The 24243-nt window shown below is 36.6% G+C and overlaps 1 protein-coding gene across 2 annotated transcripts in view; it reads right to left on the bottom strand.

Moving 5' to 3' along the window:
* The window catches only part of LOC150098263 (uncharacterized), a 258364-nt gene that overhangs the window by 233588 nt on the left and 533 nt on the right, over positions 1 to 24243 (bottom strand). For both annotated transcript variants that reach the window (XM_090406219.1, XM_090406220.1), the window contains exon 2: positions 974 to 1056. In XM_090406219.1, the coding sequence (XP_090262345.1) occupies positions 974 to 1025 (52 nt within the window). In that variant the 5' untranslated portion in view covers positions 1026 to 1056. The remainder of the gene's footprint in view (positions 1 to 973; positions 1057 to 24243) is intronic.

Below are 24243 nucleotides of genomic sequence, written 5' to 3'. Positions count from 1 at the left end.
ATTAACATATTCAGTCATGCTTTTGGGAATTTTTCTGCTACATCTATATCTTTGGAAGCAACCATAAATATGCTGTCAACTTCATTCGGGTCTTTCATTAATGCAGTCTGTAGAGACGACATCCTTTGAACTCCTGAGTTCAAATCCTTTTATATAAGATTTTCAAGTGAAGATGGATTAGACAGTTTTGCACAGAAGTAGCAGAGGTGTTTCCTGCATGCAAAACTGAAAACGGACTCAGAATATGTGCAACTTAAAAAGAAAGAAAACAAACAGACTACAGTAAGTCTTAATTTCCCAATCTATCAAAATCCAAGTTAGAATTAAGATGTCACAACTTATATATCATTACTTAGACATAATGAAATAATGGACCTCACTCGCAGAGAAAGATGGACTGTTGTAGAATATTTCTAGTTTTCTATATATTTCTTCAGATATATTTTTGGGCCTTTAAAGACCCCCCCCCCAAAAAAAAACTATATTACAGAAGAATCATTTTCTCAGGTTGGAAAAAGGTGGCATTCTGTGAACTACGCAACTTTATTTACATCATAAAACTATAAAGAGGCTAGATTACTCTGTAATATAATACATCGATTTGTTATAACAGAATACATTTTAGGATCATTTACACTTTAACTTAATCAATAATCACACACTCATAATGCTTTAATATCTGAGAAAGAATATTATAGATAAGCAACCTGAAACATATTATCTGAAAAAAATAAAAATAAAGATGAGCTGAAAATATTTTAATTAGCAATGAGTTCCCCTGCCATTATATAACTCTTATCTACCACTTGGTTATTTGCATTAGGATTCCTAATTTACCAGATTTTTAGTGAATGAGAAAACTGACTGTCATGCTTTAAATGAATTATTTAATTAGATAGTGTAACTAGGAGCATTAAAAAGAAAGCATACAGTTATCATTTCTGCAATTTTAAGACAATTATATAAAAATTACCCTGTTTTAATGTATTACATGAGGTGGAGTCATTAACTGGTGTTCCTTCCATTATAATCAAAATGTGCCACTATCAGAATTCTCTAAAAAGAAAACAAAATTATTTAGCAAATGAACAGCAAATATACAGTTATTAAAATGTTATTATACACCATAAAATAACACAAGTAAATTAATAATAAAATTCATGTAATTAATTTTTTAACTTGGGGATACTGTATATTAGAGTTACCAAGTAATTTTATAAGCTTGGTTATTTAACTCCTAATCCCAAGTAAGCAAACAGTTAAGTTTGCACCTGAAACATAGTTCAAGTCTAAAGATGGTACAACACCAGGGCAACTCATTGTAAGGGTGGGTAAAGCTTTGATTACTATTCTTAGTATTTCCCCATAATGTAAAGCACATCTCACTAAAAGATGTATACTGCAATACATTATGGGTGGGGTCACTACCCAGACCAGTTTCAACCTTTTTTGAGATCTCCTCAGCAAGTAGCTAGACCCTAAATATACCAAGGTTTTAGTAATACAGAGCCTTATCAACTTTACCTATACAAGTTGCTACAAGGTGTTTCTATTTTTAATAAGAATCTCTGGAGGAGATATAAATGTAATTAATTTTTTTAACTTGGGGATACTGTATATTAGAGTTACCAAGTAATTTTATAAGCTTGGTTATTTAACTCCTAATCCCAAGTAAGCAACAGTTAAGTTTGCGCCTGAAACTTAAATAACCAAGCTTATAAAATTACTTGGTAACTCTAATATACAATATCCCCAAGTTAAAAAATTAATTACATCTATATCTCCTCCAGAGATTCTTATTAAAAATAAAAACACCTTGTAGCAACTTGTATAGGTAAAGTTGATAAGGCTCTGTATTACTAAAACCTTGGTATTTAGGGTCTAGCTACTTGCTGAGGAGATCTCAAAAAAGGTTGAAACTGGTCTGGGTAGTGACCCCACCCATAATGTATTGCAGTATACATCTTTTAGTGAGATGTGCTTTACATTATGGGAAATACTAAGAATAGTAATCAAAGCTTTACCCACCCTTACAATGAGTTGCCCTGGTGTTGTACCATCTTTAGACTTGAACTATGTTTCAGGTGCAAACTTAACTGTTTGCTTACTTGGGATTAGGAGTTAAATAACCAAGCTTATAAAATTACTTGGTATCTCTAATATACACACACACACACACTAGGGGGGGGGACTCTTCCCTCCCGAGTTCCGGGCTGGTAAGCCGTAGGCAAAAAATGTGACAAAAACGTTTCAAATTTCGGCTTATCTTTATATATATATATATAGAGAGAGAGAGAGAGTAGATATATATTCAGTAGAAATGTGAACTATTCAAAATGAAGTTCATAGTATAACATTACTAGATACAGCTTGATGACATCAACAAGTTCTTGGAATATTAAAAATTTAGTAGTTTTTCAATTTTTGAAATTTAACTTTAACATATGAGATGCTATCAAATAGCATGCATAAACCAGTTGTGCTACAGTCTTCCACTGTTATAAAGGGCAAAGAGTACCCTCTATGAATCAGTATGCTAACAGCCAACACGATGCGAGACTGTGTTCTTGGATTACATGCATTTCATAATGTCATGTTTTAGTGGTTCAGCAATTTTCTTATCCCACTGAAATGGCAGATTTTAAGGAGCAAGGAATCTGCATCAAATTTCGCTTCAACTCCCCCCCCCCCCAAAAAAAAAAAAAACTGCTGCAGATATACCCACCAAATGCTTAAGGAAGTGTTTGGTGATTAATGCTATGAACCAAGGCAAAACTTTTTTGTGATACAAGGATGGATGAACATCTGTCGATAATGATGAGCATTCTGGATGACTGTTGACAAGCAGAACTGAGAAAACATTGCAAAAGTGTGTGTGAAGCTATCCCTGCAGATCACAGGGATACTATTCAAGATGTCTGCAAGATTGTAGAACACGTACAAGATCATTCAATGCATTTTGTGGGACGTTTTGAACATGACACATTGCTGCAAACATCTAAACATGAGGAAGAGCAATGAGTGGATTCTCCACCATGACAATGCTCTTGTCCACATCACTTATTGTTTGGCAGTTCCTGGCTTCCAAAAACAAGACACTCATTCCCCATCACCTCCATTTGTCTGACCTTGCTCCTTACAACTTTTTCCTGTTCCCCAAGATGAAATTCTGGCTGAAATGGCATCATTTTGACATGACTGAGAACATCCAGAAAGAATTGCAGGAGGTGCTTAACACAGTCACACTTGAGGACTTCCAGGAATGCATGGAATTATAAAAAAAAACTGCCGGAATCACTGTATAATTGCTCAAAGGGACTACTTCAAAGGAGATGGTTGGAACTAAGAATAAGTAATTTTTTTTTTTGTGTGGTCAAATTCCCCCAAACTGTTGGGTAGCACCTTGTATATGACCCACACATGAAAGATCATCAAACTTATAGCACATCCGTGTTGTGTATAGACAAGAGAGTAAAAAGGAGGAACCTGTTCACATTTTTTGAACAGCTGAAAGTGATAGTCTTTGGGAAAAACACAGTGAGGGAGGCTATTCAAGCGGTAGGCGGAACAAAAGACGAAAGTGAGAAGTTGGATCAGTAAGTTTGGAGCTGGACCTGTAAATAACTGTTAACCATCATCTACTCTGGTTCTTGCAATTTTAGAAGAAATTGGAGGAACAACAGTGGCCAGTTCAGCAAAGCAATGTCCATAAAGTACTCGCAAAACAGGTATAATACAGAATGTGAGCATCTATAAGAGAGAGAGAGAGAGAGAGAGAGAGAGAGAGAGAGAGAGATCATTAATTAGCCAGTTTGTCCTCTTCTGAATAGCATCAAACAATCTTGGAGAGAGGATTTGGGTGCACCATCCCAAATGAGTGAGCAACATTCCACAGTTGGGCAGATTTGGGATTTATAGTTTTAGCAGTTGCACAGGTGAGAAGTAATACCTCAAGCAGTAATGTACACCAAGATTTTTTGTCACCTACAGAAAGTATGGCTGAGAGGTGTTTGTGCCAGAAAGGGTCGGAGGTGTAGATTAGCCCAAGATCTGATCATGTTTGGATATTTGTGCAATTATTAAACATTACAGGAATTAACCTGAGATCTTTATTGCGAGAAATCAGACAGGAATGAGTCTTGGTAGCACTGAAGTTTACTAGGTTGCCCTTGCCCCAAGGAAGTATAGCAAGGAGATCAGAATTTAGAGCATTTGTTATAGTTGATCTTCAGGTTTCTAATAATTGGACAAGGTTTGTCAAACCTTGTAGTGTCCTCTATTTGCTATGAAGAGAATTTAGATGCAGTGAGAGCAGGTCATTTATGTAGATGAAAGTACAGAGCCCTGTGGATACCACCTCTTTCCATTCTTTTGGGGATTGTCCTTCCAAGGAGGAGTGGAAAGAGCTCCACTGCCTAAAGGTGATCCCAAAACTGATATAGCAAATTACTGAACAATCAGCATATCAGGAGTCATAATTAGGGTACTGGAGAAGTTGCAGTAATAGAAAAAATTAAAAAATATAAACATAAATGGATGGAACGTGTTCAAAGCATGAAAACAGCAAGATTACCAAAACAAGTCTTAAAGTACAAGCTATTAGGAAAAAGAAAACCAGAACGTCCTCTTAAACGATTCATCGACTTCTAAGGATTCAAGAGTCCTTAGAAGTCGATGACTTCTAAGGCCGGAACAGGCCATGCATGATGATGATGAGATAGACAGAAATGGGATGCTATATAGGAAGGGGCAACATGGTTTTGTGAAAGGTAGGCTATACTTCAGTAACTTGCTCATGTTTTATAATACAGTGACAGATGAGTTGGATAAAGGTTTACCACATTAAGTGAGAATGTGGTAAACCTTGTGAGGAATGGACACCAACCTTGTGTCCATTCCTCACATGGGAATGGACACAAGGTTGGTGAAGTGGATAAGAGAGTGGTTGATGAAGGGATACCAGACCATAGTTTTTACAGGAGTAGAGTCCAGTATAAAATCTGTGACTAGTAGTGTGTCACCGGACTCTGTTCTTGGGCTGCTATTTAATTTGTACATTAATGATATAGGAAAGGATCTAAGAGGAACTAGTCTGTTGTTTGCCAATGATGCAAAACTGAATAGAGCAATAGTTAAGAAAGATATAAAAATTTTGCAGGATGATTTGGAGAAACTGGCAGTCTGGGAAAAGGAGAATGGATGTCAATTTAATGTGGCAAAGTATAAGATTATTTATTTTGGGGTGAAAATATTACAAACTGTGTACCATATTGATGGAACTGTACTCCAGGAAATTAATGATGCCAAGGATTTGGAGCTGTTAGTGGATAGGAAGTTAAAGTTTAGAGGCATATTGCAAAAGTGGCTACAACAGTTCATCAGATTACTTGGTTACTGAAAAAAAAAACCTAACGAGAAGAGACAAGCAGGTTATTACACTCCCTTATAGCGTCTTGGTAACACTCCATCTTAATTACTGTGCACAGATTTGATCAATTAGGTTTCTTGGAGGATGAGGAGGTAGTGGACAGGATCCAGAGGTGAGTGACCAACATGGTAGCAGGTCTATGGAATGAACCTTACAGAAATTGGTTGGCAGGTGGAAAAGGGGTGATATCATTTGGACATACAAATTACTGAAGGGTTTTAACAAGATTAATACAGAAGAAATTTTTTAGAACAGGTCTGGTTGTGGGAGAACTAGGTGCTATCATTAGAAACTGAGCAAAAGTGTAGTTAATAGGGCTGTCAGGACTAGAATTTTTTGCTTGGAGAGTGGTAAATGAGTGGAACAGGTTGCCAGTCTGTTGTGGTTGCTGTGACTGTGAATGAGTTCAAAGCAAAGTATGATAGATACTGTGCAATTGTTAGATATTGTTTGGAATGATGTTTAGGGCCTCTCTCCTGCACTGGTGGGAAAATCTGAGGAGAGGAAACCATCTATCATAACATGTAATGAGTGACCAGAGAGGAAACTGATAACCCAATTGCAAAGGGTAGAAGGCAGACCAACCAAATGGAGGAGTTTGCTAAGCAGAGCTCTCATATGAGTTTTTCCAAATCCTTCCATGGCTTAAGTCCACAGGTAGGACATTTCAGTTAACTGTGGATCAACAGTGGTGAAATCTATATTGCTAGTCATACACTTGGGTGGCCAGACTGAAATCTAGGAGGTGAAAATTTGCTGTTGATGATCTACATGGTTTTGACAGAACCAAAGTGAAAATAACTGGATGGCAGTTCTTTAACTTTTACACACTTTTTTGGAATGGGCTAAACACAAGCTTTTCCATGCAGTACAAGAAGATGCTAGTTGAATGGGAAAGACTGATAAGATGAAATAACAAGAGTGTTAGCAATGGAGCACAAGATTTTGCACAACAGAGGCAATATCATCAGGACCAGATTTCATGTGTGTCTCCAAGTTATTCAGGACTCTTCTGATTTCTTTCTGGTGAAAGACTAGATGTGACATGGAGTGAGCAGTTCTTGGCTTAACCAGTAAGTGGAGGGAATTTGCCCCTTGGCCATCAATGCAAGAATTGGATGAGTGATACCAGCAGGTCAGCCTAGTTTGGATGATGCTATTATAGTAACATCTGGATGTCACAGTAGTGGAAACAAAGATGTGCCCAATGGCCTTGGTGAAGGACCAGAAGGCTTAACTTCCTTTTGTATAGGAGGTGTGTTTGCAGCATTTGACTATTTCATCATCTGATTTGTTGATGTTTTTTTGCAGTTGATGCAATCCACAACATAGACTGATCACGTTGGTTGGATTTTGCTCAATTCACTAGTGGTATGTAGAATTATAACACACAGAACTGTTTTATCCAGTGTCTGGCATTACAATTATTTTGCTACACCTTTCTATTTAATTGTGTTTCTGTTATTCATACATTATAAAGTGTATAATATTTGCTCCAAGATTTATCCTGAGAGATACTAAAAGTTACACATAAAGTCCATCAAAACTATTTCTTAAACTTATCCACTTTTCTGAACTTCTCTCTCTCTCTCTCTAAGGAAATGCACTGCACTCACTCTCTGTGCAAAAAAATTGCTCCTCAATTGCCTGCTAAAACTTGTACAGTTGATGACAGATAATTCTTTGGTATTTCATAATGCACAGAAGACTTCCTTTCGGATATATATGCTGCCATACATTATTGAAAGGGTCAAAAACCAGACTCATTTCAATTTATCAAAGACTAACCAGCAGGATTGAGGGTGATGTGATTATACGCATGATAATGCAGTGAGCTAAATGGTAATCAGGTTGATAATGCAGTGAGCTAAATCAAAGGCAGAAGTCATATTTATACACCCTCTGTCCAAAAAGAAACCGAACTTTTCGAAAATAGAAACTAGTGCCGCCACCTGTTGTATCTTTTTGTTGTCGAGAGCAGCAACCTTCAGTACTGTTGTGTCAACTATTTATGACATTTGTTTCGTTAGAAGCAAAGTTATAGTGCCAAAAGTGACAGTGTGTTTTGACGAACAGTCGGTCGTCAGATATTCATGCCATACGCAACGAATTCTCACTATCAATCACTTCAAAACTTTGAGATAAAACTCATCATTGACTGTTTGGCCAGGCGGAACGAATTCTATGTGGATAATGTCCTTGGAATCGTAGAAACAAATCAGCATTGTCTTTACTTTTGATTTCTCCAAGCGACTTTTTTTTTTTGGATGCTCCTCTTCTGGTGGTCTCCACTCAGCACTTTTTTTCGGGCTCATACTCAAAACACCACGTTTCGTCACCATTAAGATTGTTTCAAGGAAGTTTGAGTCCTTACAATGAGATCCTTGCAGTGTACACTTCGATACCTTTTTTGGCCGACAGTGGCCAACGTAACTTCAAGATTAGCCCATCATTTCTCGATTTGCAACCACTCCATCGATTGGGATAACAGCTCCATGCCTTATATAGAAGAAGATTTTAGATGTAGAAACTTCAAAGAAGCTGCAGTTGTACTCAAGACAGGAGACAATCTTAACAGAAATCAAGGTATGATACTGAAAGACATCTGGAAAAGCCCAATAAATTCACTTAGCTTACCAGAATTTCATTTCATGAAAATCTATACAACATACTCAACGAACAATGACTGAGAACTCCACGCTCGATGCTTATGATGTTATACATCAGTTTTAATTTTAACTGATTTGACTGTGCTACTCCATTCTTCTTTTTTGTTAGTAAACATTATTGTAGCGACTTTCATGTCTTGAAAAAGTCAGACAGAATAGCTGGTGAAACTTGTTGACAATTGTATATATCTTTTAATATTTTATTATTATTCAAGCCTCCATGGAGTCAAAAGACTCATCGTGGGAGGTCCTTCCTAAGAAACACAAAGTCTATCAAGACTCATTGAGGTGAGGTCCCCCCCCCTAAGAAACAAAGTCTATCATACCACTCCTTAAACTCATTGACCGTTCTTGCTCTCATCACTCCATCAGGCAATGCATTCCATGGTTCAACCACCCTCCATGCAAAGAAACCACTCCTCACCCTCTTGCTCACAGTTTCCTTTTGTAACTTCCAGGGATGGCCTCTTGTCATCACTCCTTCCTGCTGTTCAACCAAGTGAAAGAACTTCCCATTGTCAACCCTGTAACCACCTCTCAACAGTTAAAAAATCTCAATCATATCACCTCTCCTTTTTCTATCCACCAAACTCTGCAGTCCACATTCCCTCAGCCGATTCTCATAGCTATCATTGTACAGTCCTGAAACCATCTTTTATCTGCCTTTGTACCCTTTCCACAGTTAATTTATCCCCTTGAAATCCTGGGGACCAAATCTGAGAACAATAGTCCAAGTGTGGTCTGATCAGAGTTTTATACAACGAAATGATAACTGTTTTATCTCTACAGGTCAGCGTCCTTCTCATTATGGCAGCAATCCACATGGGACACCGCATAGAATATGCAGTGTCCCAACGATGTTTCCCAAACCTCAAGACATTATATTTTGCTGCATTAAACCGACACCCCCATTCATTTTACCATCTTAGCTTATTCAAATCCTCTTGCAGGCTGCCGCATCTGCACTATTACTAATAATATTTCCCAGCTTCACATCATCCGCAAACAACTGAATATCCCCTTGCAATCCACGGACAATGTCGTTGATATAAAGGTTAAACAATATAGGTCCCAGTACTGAGCCCTGTGGGACCCCACTTGTAACCCTTTGCCTCCTTGAAACTGCTCCACCATACACAACTCTCTGATACCTATCAGACAGCCAATCCTGAATCCAGTTGACCAATCTGACATCCAGATCCATCTGCTGCAACTTAAATAACAGCTTATCATGTGGCACCCTGTCAAATGCCTTCGCTGAGTCTAAGAAAATGTCAGTATATGCCTTTCCCTTATCTAATACTCTTGTAACTTTATTATAAAAGGCTAGCATATTGCTAAAACAAGAGCGCCCCCTTCATAAATCCATTTTGACTCTCACAGATAACATTACCCTCAGCTGTCCAATGCTGTATATGGTCGTTCACTACTTTCTCCAAGATCTTACTAACTACTGATGACACACAAACTGGCTTATAATTAAACACTTCCAGTCTGCTACCGCCCTTATGCAATGGCACTATCTTACCTTCCTTCCATTCCATGGGCACCTTTCCCGCAGCCAGACTTTCATTGAAAAGCCAGGTCAAAGGCACTGTAAGTTCCCTAGCACATTCTCTCAAAACTCGTGGTGAAATACCATCCAGTCCCACAGCTTTACTGACATCCAGAGTACTCAGTTTGAAACACTCTCTCCTCCTGTACCTCTAAACCTCAAACCTGCCCAATCCCTCTAGCATTAAAACTGACTCCTCCAGGATGAAATACTCCAATAAAGTGTTCATTGAACAATTCCACTATGTCCTCTGCATCAGTCACTCTATTCCCATTTTTATCCCACAATATCATTCTTCCACAGTCATTTCTCCTCCTACTGGCCACATATCTAAAAAATTCCCTAGGATTTTCTTTGGATCTTAGGGCCAATCTCCTCTCATATTCCAGTTTTGTCTTCCTTACCATCCTAGTCACTTTTCTCCTGTGTCATATACTCTACATGCATCTTCTCTTCACTTGTCTCCTTATATCTCTTCCATAGCCTCTTTTTTGCATGCAATTCCTGTTTAATATTGCTTGTCATCCAATTTAGTCCATATTGTGTCCTCTTGTTTAATCGTAGTATACAACTTACCATTGCTGCTAAACAAATATTCTTTCATAATTTCCCACACACTAATGATATCCCGGCCTTCTAATTCCTCCCTCCATGAAACTTCGCCAAGTTAACATCTTAGACTATTATAATCACCTGCTTTATAATTCCACATACGTTCCCGTCTCTTTGATACTCCTGCATGTCTATTCATTTTCCAAGTCAAAACCATATGGTCACTCTCTCCAACTGGTGGGAGAGATGTCATCTCAGTTATTATCAACTCTTCTGATGCTATAACCAAATCCAAAACTCTTGTTCCATCTATTACATGTTGCCTAAGACATTTGTCCATCAAGAATTCTAGAAATTCCATTCCCTTATTGCTACATGCATCTTCCTCTCCCAAAAAGACCCAAAGGAAGATCAAGAAGGTATAGGTGGATTGATACAGTAAAAAGTGCCTTAGAAGACAGAAATATAAGATCTGATAATGTTGGAGTCTTGACATTTAACAGACTGATTTGGAGGAAAATTGTAGATAGCAAGTTAGTAATGATGTAAATTTTTCATGTAGTACTCTCATATCCTGTACACCCCTTGAGGGTATATATCAAGAATTTGATGATGATGATGGCAAGGACCAACTTTTCCTTTTTCATTGTGTCAGTTGCTTTCTCTAAAGCCTCAAAAAATTCCTCCACTTCTACCTTAGTAGAACCTTCTGTGGGACCATAGGCACAAATAAGTCATTGTCCAGTTCCCCATTCTCATATTTGCCCATATCACTCTACTTGGGATTGCCTGCCATTCAAGAAGATTAGCCTTGTATTTAGTGTTGAATACTATGGCTACTCCTTCTTTTCCTTGATTGTCATTGCCTGAATATAATATTTTGTATTTTTTGCTCAGAAAGATCTCCACCATTAGCTAATCATAGATAGTTGGCCCAAGATTATCAATTATTTCAATAGGAATCTGCGGATAATGTATAAATATAATTTGTATAAACGTGTATAAGCATTCGTTGGCCTGATTTTCCAAAGTGGTTAGCGTATACATTTTTTGTTTCAGTCATCCCTATTAAGTCGATCTGGTACTTATCTAATTCCCCAGCTAGCTCCATTTCTTTGCCATTCAGACTTCTTATGTTGATAGTACCAATCTTGACCGCTGGTGATGTTGAGTTGGGGTATGTTTTAGGATTTGTTCCAATAGCTGACTTTTCGCTGTTTGTCATGGTTCCCTTGTGAAAACAACGGGGACCTTGTTTAACATTGCGACACACCAGCCAGCATGAAATTCTGTCATGTTGTACCATCATCACATAGTTTGGTTTAAGTCAATAAGAATACAATTTGGTCGGCTAAATCCCAAACTGCCAGCCCATCCTCGTTCAATGTATCCAGGTAGATACTTAAAAGGGTGCACCATGAGAAGGTGAGGATTGGACATTAGGTCAGAAGCCCTGGTTGGTTCTCCTCATTCCTTTAAAGGCTATGCAGAGGTCTCCTCTCAGTTATACAGCTTTGACCCTTAAGCACAGAAAATACCATGGATATTCTTAATGAAACAGTGCCAAAATTATTTGTAAGTAAATTATAATATATATTAAAATCTGTTGAAACCTTTTATTCTCCCAAGGGAGTAGATAAGGCCATTTATCTACCTAACTAAATTTTTGGGAAGTGGAAGGCAACCCATATCCACCATTAGCTAATCATAGATAGTTGGCCCAAGATTATCAATTATTTCAATAGGAATCTGCGGATAATGTATAAATATAATTTGTATAAACGTTTATAAGCATTCGTTGGCCTGATTTTCCAAAGTGGTTAGCGTATACGTTTTCCAACCAACAGAATGCGGGTTTGCTTCACCGTGATCATAGATCTTTCTGATGAACTTTGGGCAAGAGATAAATTTCACCGCCCGATTTGAGACCACTGTCCCATTTATCAGAGGCTTTAAGTGACTTGAAAAAGTTGCATGTTTAGTCTCTAGAACAGGGTTTCCAGGTAATTAAAAAAAAAAAAAAATACAAAATACAAAAGATAAAAATTAAAATAAAATATAATAAATATTTTATTATAAATAAATAATTTTAAAATATATAATAAAAATAATACTGAAATGGCAACAAGTTATAGATTAATTTGAAGGACAACTGTTGACACATTAATAATGTAAACTTAATATAGTAACATCTTAGTATCCTTATACATCCCTTGAGGGTACATATCAAGCAAATGATGAAAAGCACATTAATTTGTTAACATCATGTGAAAAAGATTTGATGAAGTAATTGAGATGTCCTTAATAAACTAGCATTAAAAAAATAAATAAAAATTGCTACATAAGAGGTTTGTTCACCAGTCTGCATTGGGAAATATGATACGATAAGATATGATAGTGAAAATATACCTTACTTAATAAAATGTCTTTCTCCTTCAGAAAATGATATTTAATCTTAAAAGATCAACATGGAAACAAATCAGTGTTTCCCAAATTCTTTTCAAAATAAGCAACTGCCTGACTAACAAAACTGTAATTAAAAAATAAACTTGAGAAGGCAATTCTTTCAGAAAAATTCAAATCCTAGAAAATATGGTTAAAAAGAAAATAAATTTTTTTGAAGATAAGGAAACAAGGGAAGTAAACCTGCAACTCGTCTATGACTATCTCTGTACAATAGCACCATCCTGCATAAAATCTGAAAGGGCGTTTTCTGTTGCTAATCAAATATATACCAAAATTCAATCCAGTTTTAAATGATAACACTATTTTTTTATGTTTCTAAGAACTCACAAATAGTGTGGATGCTTACATAACTAAAATTTGCAGTATCAATATGAATATTTTTTGTTTTTAGAATGACTACATTTTTAAGTAATTTATTGTCAGAATATTTACTAAAGTTTGATTTAAAACAAGCAATTACATGATTTTTCACCCCTTAATTTATTGCATTTAATTATCATCAAAATTAATTGAGAAAATTGTCTTTTTTGAATACCGGTATTAATACCAAAATCCTGGTTTCATAAATTAAAAATAACAGTATCAACATTTTGACTAGTATTGTGAGCCATTATGACAGAGGCTATGTTGTGCACCACCATCACCAACTGATTAATGGCTCCTTTATACAGACAGTTAGCATCACATCAATTTCCCTGAATTTCTTGTTCAGAATGATTTACTTTCTGACTAGTGAAAAAACTTGCTATAACTACTCTCATCCAGGGTATTATAATAATATGATCAAAGAAATGAGGAAGGACAAAGGATATCACATTTTTGCATCAGAAATTATCTCACAATTAAAAACAGCTAATTTCAGAAAAGACAAAGCCACAAAATTATGAGCAAAAATCAGTTGTTGTCATCCCACTGAAGGGCAAAGGCCCTCCCCAACCTCTCCTCTATCATGGGCCACTCTTGTCCATATGAAACCGAACTATTTTTCGATGTCGTCTCACCATCTTTTTCTCTGCCTTCTAGGTTTTCTGACTCCTTCTCTTGGCTTATCTGTCTTTAACTGTCTATCATCTTGATATCTTGTCCAATCCCATTTTGATTTCCTAGGTCCCTAATTGATGCCTTTTTTTTTTGTTCGGTCTCTTAAGTCCTTCTTTATTCTATCTAATCTGGATACTCCGAGAAAACTCCTCTCCATTGCTCTTTGGCAAACTTGGAGTTTTTTTGTCTATGTAGTGGTTAGTTCCTAACTCTGGGAACCATAAGTCAAAGTTGGTAGGACAATCATATCTAATAATTTTCTATTTAGACAAATGGGGAGTAGCTCTTCCAAGCACTGTAGGCTAAGTATTTGTAGTCTACATATTCTATTCTGTTATAGTACTTTCAACATCAATATATTCTTTTTTTTTTTACTAAATAATTTAAGAAAATTACAAAGTCAACTAGGATATACATTAAAATAAATTTTAATATACTTTAATATTTCGGCAACGTCACGTTGCCATTTTCAAGAACAAGACACGTGCATGCAGGCACAGCAAACAGTAAGTGAGGAAGAAGAAGCTATTATTTCTGATTAAGTCCTGATGGTGTCCCCTAGCGAGCAATGTTGGTATTCTTGGGCGATTGGGCTAAGGTCTTCTGATGTAGGTTTCCCAAATTTGAGGCAGTCTCATGCAGCCAAATTTATTGAGGTTTGGATTGTTTCTTAAGGCTGAAGCTGATTCCATGAAAAGCCTTTCATATTCATATTTACTATGGTGTATTATTATGGCTTTCTTCCACCGTATTCTATGGCAGGTATCCAGTGCATGGTCAGCAAGACCAGAGTGGCTGTATTGGTGAAACCAGATGTAGTCCTTGTGTTCTGAAATTCTGATATTTGCTGTCCTGCCTGTTTGGCCAAAGTAGGACAACTTACAGCTGCAAGGGACCAGGTAAACACCAGGTATGTCTTGGGGGGGGGGGGGGGGGGAGAGGTCTTTAGTAGAGCGGATAAGGGATGCCAATTTTTTATATGGTCTGTAACAAGAAGTTAAGTCATTAATTAAAATTAAGGGGATATTAGATCCCACATTGTTTTAAAACCGAATGAGAAACTCAAAGATTGGAATCAGAGTTTCCTGCCGAAATAGTATAAAAAACTATAAAAGTATTGGCGAATACTAGCATGAGCTAAATTCAAGTAGTCCTAGAACGTAGTACAAACACGGGCAACTCATTGCAAAAGTGGGGGAAAGTTCCGATCACTATTCTTGGTATTTTCCGTAATGTAAAAACACATTTCCTAGGAAACGTATGCTGTTATTACATTATGGTGGGGGGTCACTATCCAGACCAGTTTCAGCCTTTATTGAGGCTTCATCAGTAAGTAGCTAGACCAAATTAATACCAAAGGGTATAGCGAAAAGAACTTATATACTCTGCTATACGAGTTGTCCAAAAGTTGCACCCATTAAGTTACTTAAATATAAAGAGCCAACAGGCTTCATTTCGGCGATATAAACATTAATTAAAATTAAGGGGATATTAGATCCCACATTGTTTTAAAACTGAAAATCTGATTCCAATCTTTAGTTTCTTATTTGGTTTTAAAACAATGTGGGATGTAATATCCCATTAATTTTAATTAATGTTTATATCGCCGAAATGAACCCTGTTGGCTCTTTATATTTAAGTAAGTCATGTTTTTTTAGGATTTTTGTAATTTTTTCCGAGGTGCCTCGGATATATGATATGGTGATGGATTTAGAGTAATCCTTGTGAGGGGATTGTGGTTTACTGGTTTCAATATTTTTCGGATTTTTTTTTTTTTTTTTTTTGAGAAAGTGTTGAGAATGTGGTTTAGTTCTGTGGTTAGGGCATTGTCATTTGAACAGATAAGTTTAGCCCTGTTGTGTAGTGTCTTAATGATTCCATATTGTTGCAAGGAGGGGTGGTGGGATTGTTGGTGAATGTATCTGCCTCCATGGGTGGGTTTTCTATAGACTGAGAAAACCAAGGTTCCATCAGGCTGGCGGGTGACTAGTGGGTCTAAGAAAGGAAGGCAGTTGTTTTTTTTCTTCTTCCAGGGTGAATTTGATTCTGTGGTGTTGGTTGTTTAAGTGTGTTAGGAAGGAGAGGAGTGCATCAGAGCCATGTGGCCAAATAGCGAACACATCATCAACATAGCGAAGCCAAATGGTTGGTTTTTGTGGGGCAGAGTTTAAGGCTTTCTCTTCAAAAGTCTCCATATAAAAGTTGGCGAAGGGTGGGGAGAGTGAAGAACATATGGCTGTCCCCTCTATTTGTTTGTGGAATTTTCCTTGCCAAACAAAATAGCCTGAGTTCATTGTGAACTGAAATAGGGCTGTGATATCGGGAGGAAATTTCGCCTGGATTAACTCTGAGGATTCTTTGAGTGGGACATTTGTGAATAATAAGGATACATCAAAACTGACCATAATGTCAGTGTGTTTGAGTGTAAGGTTTTCTATGCTGGCTTTGAAGTGGGCTGAGTTTTTTTATGTGTGAAGGTGTGTTGCCAGTATAGTGTGCGAGTTGGCCAAATGTTTAACTAGTTTGTACGTGGGGGGGAACAATGTACATCCACTATGGGACGTAATGGCACATTTTCCTTATGTATTTATTACCTAATGGAGTTAAACGGTTTTAATTTGTTAGTGATGTCCACAGGCTAAGAGGTGACCTTCTTAAGGAGCCTGTGGAGTTTTCTAATTTGTGAGTTGGTGGGAATGTACTCGAAAGGGAGGTAAGTAGCCCAATCTAACAATAGAGCTTTCAGCTTACCTGTGTAATCCTTTTGGTTAAGCAATACTGTGGCATTCCCTTTATCAGCTTTGGTGATTATTATTTTCTTGTTTTTCTTTAATTCTAGTAGAGATTTAATTTCTTCACTGGGCATGTTGGCTTGTGGTGGTTTAGCTTTGGTCAGAACACAGCCACATCTAGTCTAATATCGTTGCCGACATGGCTTGGAAGATGTCATATCCCACGTTCAATTCGTATCATAATATCTTCAACAGGTATTCTTCTGGGTGCAATGGCGAAGTTGTGGCCATGTGGAAGGGCATCGAGTGCTTCAGGTTTCACACTAAATGACAAAAGCTTGACTACCGTTTCGGTAGGAAGTTGTGGTTTTGAGATAGAGTTCGTTTTTAACTTTTCAAATTTTTTTATGTGTCGATCTCGTACTTTTGTAAATTCTTTCTCCAGTGCAGTGCACGAGATGTCATATGAAAGAGACCAAATTTCATGGCTTAAGGTGCTTGAAAGATAATCTTCAAGTGCCTGGATAGCTAAGTTAGCATCATTCGGGAATTAAGAAGGTCGCTTCTTGGCCTGTGGAAATCACTAACAAATTAAAACCATTTAACTCCATATCCCCCATATTTATGGACTCCCAAAAATTCATAAGGAAAATGTGCCATTACGTCCCATAGTGGATGGCATTGTTCCCCCACATACAAACTAGCTAAACATTTGGCCAACTCGCACACTTACTGGCAACACACCTTCACACATAAAAAATCTCAGCCCACTTCAAAGCCAGCATAGAAAAACCTTACACTCAAACACACTGACATTATGGTCAGTTTTGATGTATCCTCATTATTCACAAATGTCCCACTCAAAGAATCCTTAGAACTAATCCAAGCTAAATTTCCTCCTGATATCACTATCACAGCCCTATTTCAGTTCACAATGAACTCAGGCTATTTTGTTTGGCAAGGAAAATTCTACAAACAAATAGCGGGGACAGCCATGGGTTCTCCACTCTCCCCACCCTTTGCCAACTTTTATATGGAGACTTTTGAAGAGAAAGCCTTAAACTCTGCCCCACAAAAACCAACCATTTGGCTTCGCTGTGTTGATGATGTGTTCGCTATTTGGCCACATGGCTCCGATGCACTCCTCTCCTTCCTAACACACTTAAACAACCAACACCCCAGAATCAAATTCACCCTGGAAGAAGAAAAAAACAACTGCCTTCCTTTCTTAGACCCACTAGTCACCCGCCAGCCTGATGGAACCTTGGTTTTCTCAGTCTATAGAAAACCCACCCATACAGGCAGATACATTCACCAACAATCCCACCACCCCTCCTTGAAACAATATGGAATCATTAAGACACTACACAACAGGGCTAAACTTATCTGTTCAAATGACAATGCCCTAACCACAGAACTAAACCACATTCTCAAAAAAAAAAAAAAAAAAAAAAAAAAAAATCCAAAAAATATTGAAACCAGTAAACCACAACCCCCTCTCAAGGATTACTTTAAATCAATCACCATACCCTATATCCGAGGCACCTCGGAAAAAATTACAAAAATCCTCAAAAAACATTACTTAACTTCTTGTTACAGACCATATAAAAAATTGGCATCCCTTATCTGCTCTACTAAAGACCCCCCCCCCCCCGACCTACCTGGTGTTTACTAGGTCCCTTGCAGCTGTAAGTTGTCCTACTTTGGCCAAACAGGCAGGACAGCAAATATCAGAATTTCAGAACACAAGGACTACATCTGGTTTCACCAATAGAGCCACTCTGGTCTTGCTGACCATGCACTGGATACCTGCCATAGAATACGGTGGAAGAAAGCCACTATAATACACCATAGTAAATACAAATATGAAAGGCTTTCATGGAATCAGCTTCAGCCCTAAGAAACAATCCAAACCTCAACAAATTTGGCTGCATGAGACTGCCTCAAATTTGGGAAACCTACATCAGAAGATCTTCAGCCCAAGAATACCAACATTGCCCGCTAGGGGGGTACCATCAGGACTTTAGGAGAAATAATAGCTTCCTGCTTCTTCCTCACTTAATGTTTGCTGTGCCTGCGTGCACGTGTCTTGTTCTTAAGTTTCTTGAAAATGGCAACATGACATTGTCAAAATATTGAAGTATATTAAAAAAATAAAATTTATTTTAACATATATCCTAGTTGACTTTGTCATTTCCTTAAATTATTTAGTAAAAAATGCATAACCAACGTCTAAGCCTTTCCACAAGAATAATATGTTCATGGTTTGTAAATATTTTTGTTTTATGAGTTTATTGTTAGGCCTATTTCCCTGCTTTTTATGCTTAATTCATTGATTATCAGATAAGTTGAGGGAGATCTTCAGCAAAGAGAACAACATAATCTGCAAAACGTAGATTGTTTAACATCTTTCCTTGAATATTAATATCATAATCATCTCAATCCATATTCCTGAAAATTGCTTTGATGGCTGCTGTAAAAAGTTTGGGAGCAATGGGATCACCTTGTTTGATGCCTCTCTCCATTCTAAAGAAGTTGCCACTTCAATGCAACTTGATAGATTCCTCACTTATTTCATAAATAGTTTGAAGCAGCCAGATATATTTTTCCTCAATTCCTATGTCTTTCAAAACACAGAAAAGAAGGTAGTATTCTATGGAGGCAAATAATTTGCTATAGTCAATGAAGGCAATATATAAATATAAAGGTTTATTGTATTCTAATTTTTCTGATATTTGATTAACTGTGTGTGTAGATGGTCTATTTTAGAAAATTTTTCCTGAAACCTGCTTGTTCAGAGTCCAGTTACAAATTCTTTTGAGGATTATTCTTGTAAAAATGTTATAGTAAACTTATAAGCCTAGTTATTAGGAAGCTTGGTTATACTATAAATTAAAGATACCAAGAAATTATATACTTGGTTTAATCCTTTATCCAAGTGTAAGCAAATAAAGTTTGCACCTAAACTATTTTCAGAACTGGGGAAACTTGTATATTGAATATTTGGAAGCTTTTTCACTTGGTTATACTATAAATTAAAGATACCAAGAAATTATATACTTAGTTTAATCCTTTATCCAAGTGTAAACAAATAAAGTTTGCACCTAAACTATTTTCAGAACTGGGGAAACTTGTATACTGAATTAAAGATAATGACTTCACATCACTTGCCTTAGTATCCCATAATGAAAAGAACATATCCTTACAGGATAATGCTATGCATTATGGGAAGGGTCACTACCCAGACCAGTTTCAACTTTTATTGAGATCTTATGAGTGGGAACCAGACCCAGAGGTGATACTAAGGTTGAAGTAATGCAGAAGTCATATTTTCATATACAAGTAGCCAAAAGGTGTCACACCTTATTATTAAAATACTCTGGTTTACAAAAAGTTGGAAATTTTTTCACTTGGTTATACTATAAATTAAAGATACCAAAAAATTATATACTTGGTTTAATGCTTTATCCAAGTGTAAGCAAACAAATATGATTTCTGCATTACTTCAACCTTAGTATCACCTCTGGGTCTGGCTCCCATTGACAAGACCTTTATAGGTCAAAACCGGTATGGTAGTATCTTTAATTTATATTATAAGGCCTAGTTGTTTATATCTGATTTTATGCATTTTTTGTGAAGAATTATTTCTGATTTCAGCCAGTGATTAGGGAAAGTCTCATCTTTTAGGATTCTATTGTACAGTTTAAGTAATAATGGTAATAAGTTGTCCAAATTATATTTGAAAAGCTCTGCAGGCACTTCATCTGGTTCCTTATCCACCAAAATGTCAAGATCCCTTGCTTCCTCCACCACCTGAAACAAAATTTCTCAATGCTGTAAACCTCATTCCACCTACTCTGGACAAAGTAGTTAACTATAAACTTAGCAACACTGAAATGCAATCCCCATTCTTCAGCCCAAAGAACCAACATATTCAAGTGTGCTTCCATAAATCTTATCTGTAACACTTAGTAGAGAAATTCCTCCGTAATTCTCACAATCAGCATCATTCCATTTTTTATAGATGGGAACTATTAAAGTTTCCAATCATATGGAATTCGATTTTCTGACAAGGTCCTCAGAATTATGTAGTGTAATCACTGATAAACCTTTATACCTCCATATGTGAGCATTTCTCATCGACTATCCTCTATTCCAGCTACCTTTCCACATTAAGTTTTTGATGGCTTTTTCTAGCTCAAGTATTTCTCTTAAAAATTTTCTACTACATTTCTCTCACTGCTTATTTCATTTAACAGTTTCAAAGTAATTACTCCAGACATCTAAGATATCCTTATCTTCAGTTTTCATAATCTTAACAACCTCTCCGATTTCTTTTACAATATCCTTTCCTCCATTTCTAAGCTTTTTCAGTAGATTCCAGAGCATTTTGCCAACTTACTGATATTCAATGGCACACCCAGGGAGGGGACCAAGGGGCCCTGGTCCCTCCACAAAAGAAAAAGGGAAAAAAAAGACTAAAAAATTTTCCAAATATCTTTTCCTAATTAAAATTTTTTTTAAAAATTTTTTATTTATGTTGTGTCGTGTCTTCTATTTCTATACTACTTATGAATTAGCAGTCACATGAGGTGGGAATACCCTCTGACTCTCGGGAATCACGGCCATTGTGAACACAAGGCGAACGAAGTAGTGCTCAGGCGATTCTTTGTTTGCCCGAGCCAGGCTAGAGATCACGGATATCATGTATTGGTGATCACTGCAGATGCTCAGTCATAGGTTGTATGCACTACGTAGTGTGTATTCTTAAATCGTCTACTCAACTCAGCCCCCCCCCATTAAGATTAAATCATGAGTGCTCGTTCTGGCTAATTATTTTTTCTTCATTTTATAATATAAATTATTATTTCCAATGTTTTGGATTTTTTGCTAACTGTACTTCATATCAACTTAAGCTGATAACTAATTCATTACCAAGAAAAAAATTAAAATCTAACACTCAATAGGAATCAAATTCTGAATTATGAAAAAGTTGGCTTATGCTTTGATTTGCGAAATGGAATGGTTTTGCACTTCTTATTATTAAATAATGATGGACTCAATATTGTTGCCTATATAAACTCGTATTATTTATTACTTTTTCTAATTTACTGTTAGCTATCCAGTACTCAAATACTGATTTTTGTTCTCTAGATATGCCTAGGTAAATGTATGAATATCGTTATGATTAAAAAAAAAATTTTTTATTATTTATTTGCTGTTGTAAGATGCAGTTTATATGATCTTTTTTCCATTATAGAATGGAAATCTTTTTTTGTTATAGAATGTATTGTAACTATTGTATACCCGAATAAACACCCTTCACCTGTAATTTAATTCAAGCCTCTTCCTCATGATGAATCAGACACACAGCAGAAAAGTCCTCCCAAAGCAAGTGAGAGATATGAGGAGACAAAGACAGATGATTTATGTTACTGTAATCCAAGAGCTTTTATTTAAAAAAAAAAAAAAAAAAATTTAAATGTATACATACACAAGATTTCTATATGACTTTAACCTTGGTATCTATTCAGGATCTGGCTCCAAATGATGAAATTTGGTAATGTTCATCTTTGTGCCTACTTGCTTCCTGGGGAGTAAAGAGTTGTGCTCAGTTATGGGGCTTTTGCCTGTCATTGAATAGAGCCACCACTGAGTTTCCTGTCCCAAAGTCATTCAGGTCAGGAGTGTTGAGTTTAGTAATGGTCCTTTAGGATCATTCAATGAGATTTTGAGTTATCTTGTATACCTCTCTAAAAAATGAGTGATCTACAAGATAACTCAAAATCTCATTGAATGATCCTAAAGGACCATTACTAAACTCAACACTCCTGACCTGAATGACTTTGGGACAGGAAACTCAGTGGTGGCTCTATTCAATGACAGGCAAAAGCCCCATAACTGAGCACAACTCTTTACTCCCCAGGAAGCAAGTAGGCACAAAGATGAACATTACCAAATTTCATCATTTGGAGCCAGATCCTGAATAGATACCAAGGTTAAAGTCATATAGAAATCTTGTGTATGTATACATTTAAATTTTTTTTTTTTTTTTTTTAAATAAAAGCTCTTGGATTACAGTAACTGCACTTTAACATACCTCAATAAAAGCTGAAAATGGTCTGGGTAGGGGTCCTTCCCACAATGCTTAGCATTATACATCTGAGAGGGTATGTGCACTTTGCTTTATGGGATATAATAATAAATTTAGTTTAATCCTTTATCCAAGTGTGAGCAAACAAAGTTTGCACCTGAAAGTATCTTCAGGACTGGGGTAAGGTGGTACAACACCGGACAACTCGTTGCAAAGGTGGAGCAAGCTAACATCCTATCTCAGTATCTCCCATAATGCAAAACACATCTCCTTGCAGATATGTATAATATTATGCATTAAGGGATACTAAGGTATCCCTTAATGGGGATACTAATGGGCTTTATGGGATACTAAGGCAACTGGGGTAAAGTCATTAGCCTCAATATACAAGTTACATGGTCGTGAAGATACTTCATGTGCAAACATCGTTTGCTTACACATGGATAAAAAATTAAACGAAGAATATAATTTTTTACACTACATCTAAACTGGCCATAATGTCCGTTTGTGAAAAATCAAAATATCACAAATATAATTTTTTGGCATCATTAATTTACAACTACACACAGTCCTATTTTGTATAACATGAACATAAATTTGGTTTTATGTGTGCAAAATTACATATTTTGTATAATATGAATGGCATATACAAGCTTCTGTAGCTCAGTCAGTATAGACGAAGCCCTTTAGTCAGAAAGACCTGGGTTCAATTCCCATGAGTGAGGAACCTTTATCTGGTCTCTTTTGGCTAAAGGTGAGTTAGCCAGTCTCATACAGAGATAGTGGGTTTTTTCACCCAGAAACTCGGGTTTATCGTTCTCCAGAATAGGCAAACTGGCCATGAGCACATGCATTGTGCTAACCACCTTATTCTCGATACAGCAACGGTGAAATATAGAAAAATCCTCGACACTGCAAGGTAAAAGAGGAGGGAAGGAATAATAATGAGAAGAATGGCATACCCATTCTTCAACCAACAAACAGGTTGTGGGTTTAAATCCCAACTTTGGCACAGATTTTGTGAATGTCTTTAGGCGGAAGATGAATTTCATAGTCAAGTCTGAGACAGCCACTATTTCGCTTATGGGAAACCTAAGTTTGCTTGAAAAATTTATTCTATGTTTTGTTCAAAAAAAGGGTTTTCAGATTACCAACCCCTTGCCAATATTCTATTGGTTTAGAAATTTTCATGTGAGATTAGCATGGGGATAGGGAAATGTGTTATGAATAATTGACAGCATTACTGCTTGGGCAATACTTTATTCTTTTTTTTTTTTTCTCACATGCCTTCAAATTCTTGGAGATCTCCCCACATAAGGACTTCTCTGGATACCTTCTATTACACCCGTGCTGTGTGTGTATATATTGGCCTAAACACATCACAACCTTGTCTTCTTTTAGCAAGATCGGTATGGCCTTAAAATAATAAAATCACGTAAAAATAAAAAATAAAAAAAAAAACTGCAACACCAAAATGCTAATGTATTGCATTTGTACACGTAAAACAACATACTTGATCCCTAGAGAACGAAGCACATCGGAAACGAAATGACAAGGGCTGTGAAAATGAACACTACTGATCTTTACAAAAACGTATGTTCTAATATCAAAGAATTCACGGGCTTTCCATAAACTAATTATAATCTAGAAAATTGTCCTATTGTTTCAGTGTTATATTATTTTGCATGTGAAAATATTAATTAAAT

This window comes from Typopeltis vanoorti, chromosome 16 (assembly GCF_054136105.1).
Source record: "Typopeltis vanoorti isolate ZY-2024b chromosome 16, IOZ_Tvanoo_1.0, whole genome shotgun sequence".
In the NCBI taxonomy this organism is placed as follows: Eukaryota; Metazoa; Arthropoda; class Arachnida; order Uropygi; family Thelyphonidae; genus Typopeltis; species Typopeltis vanoorti.
This window is presented reverse-complemented; position numbering and strand designations above follow the sequence as displayed.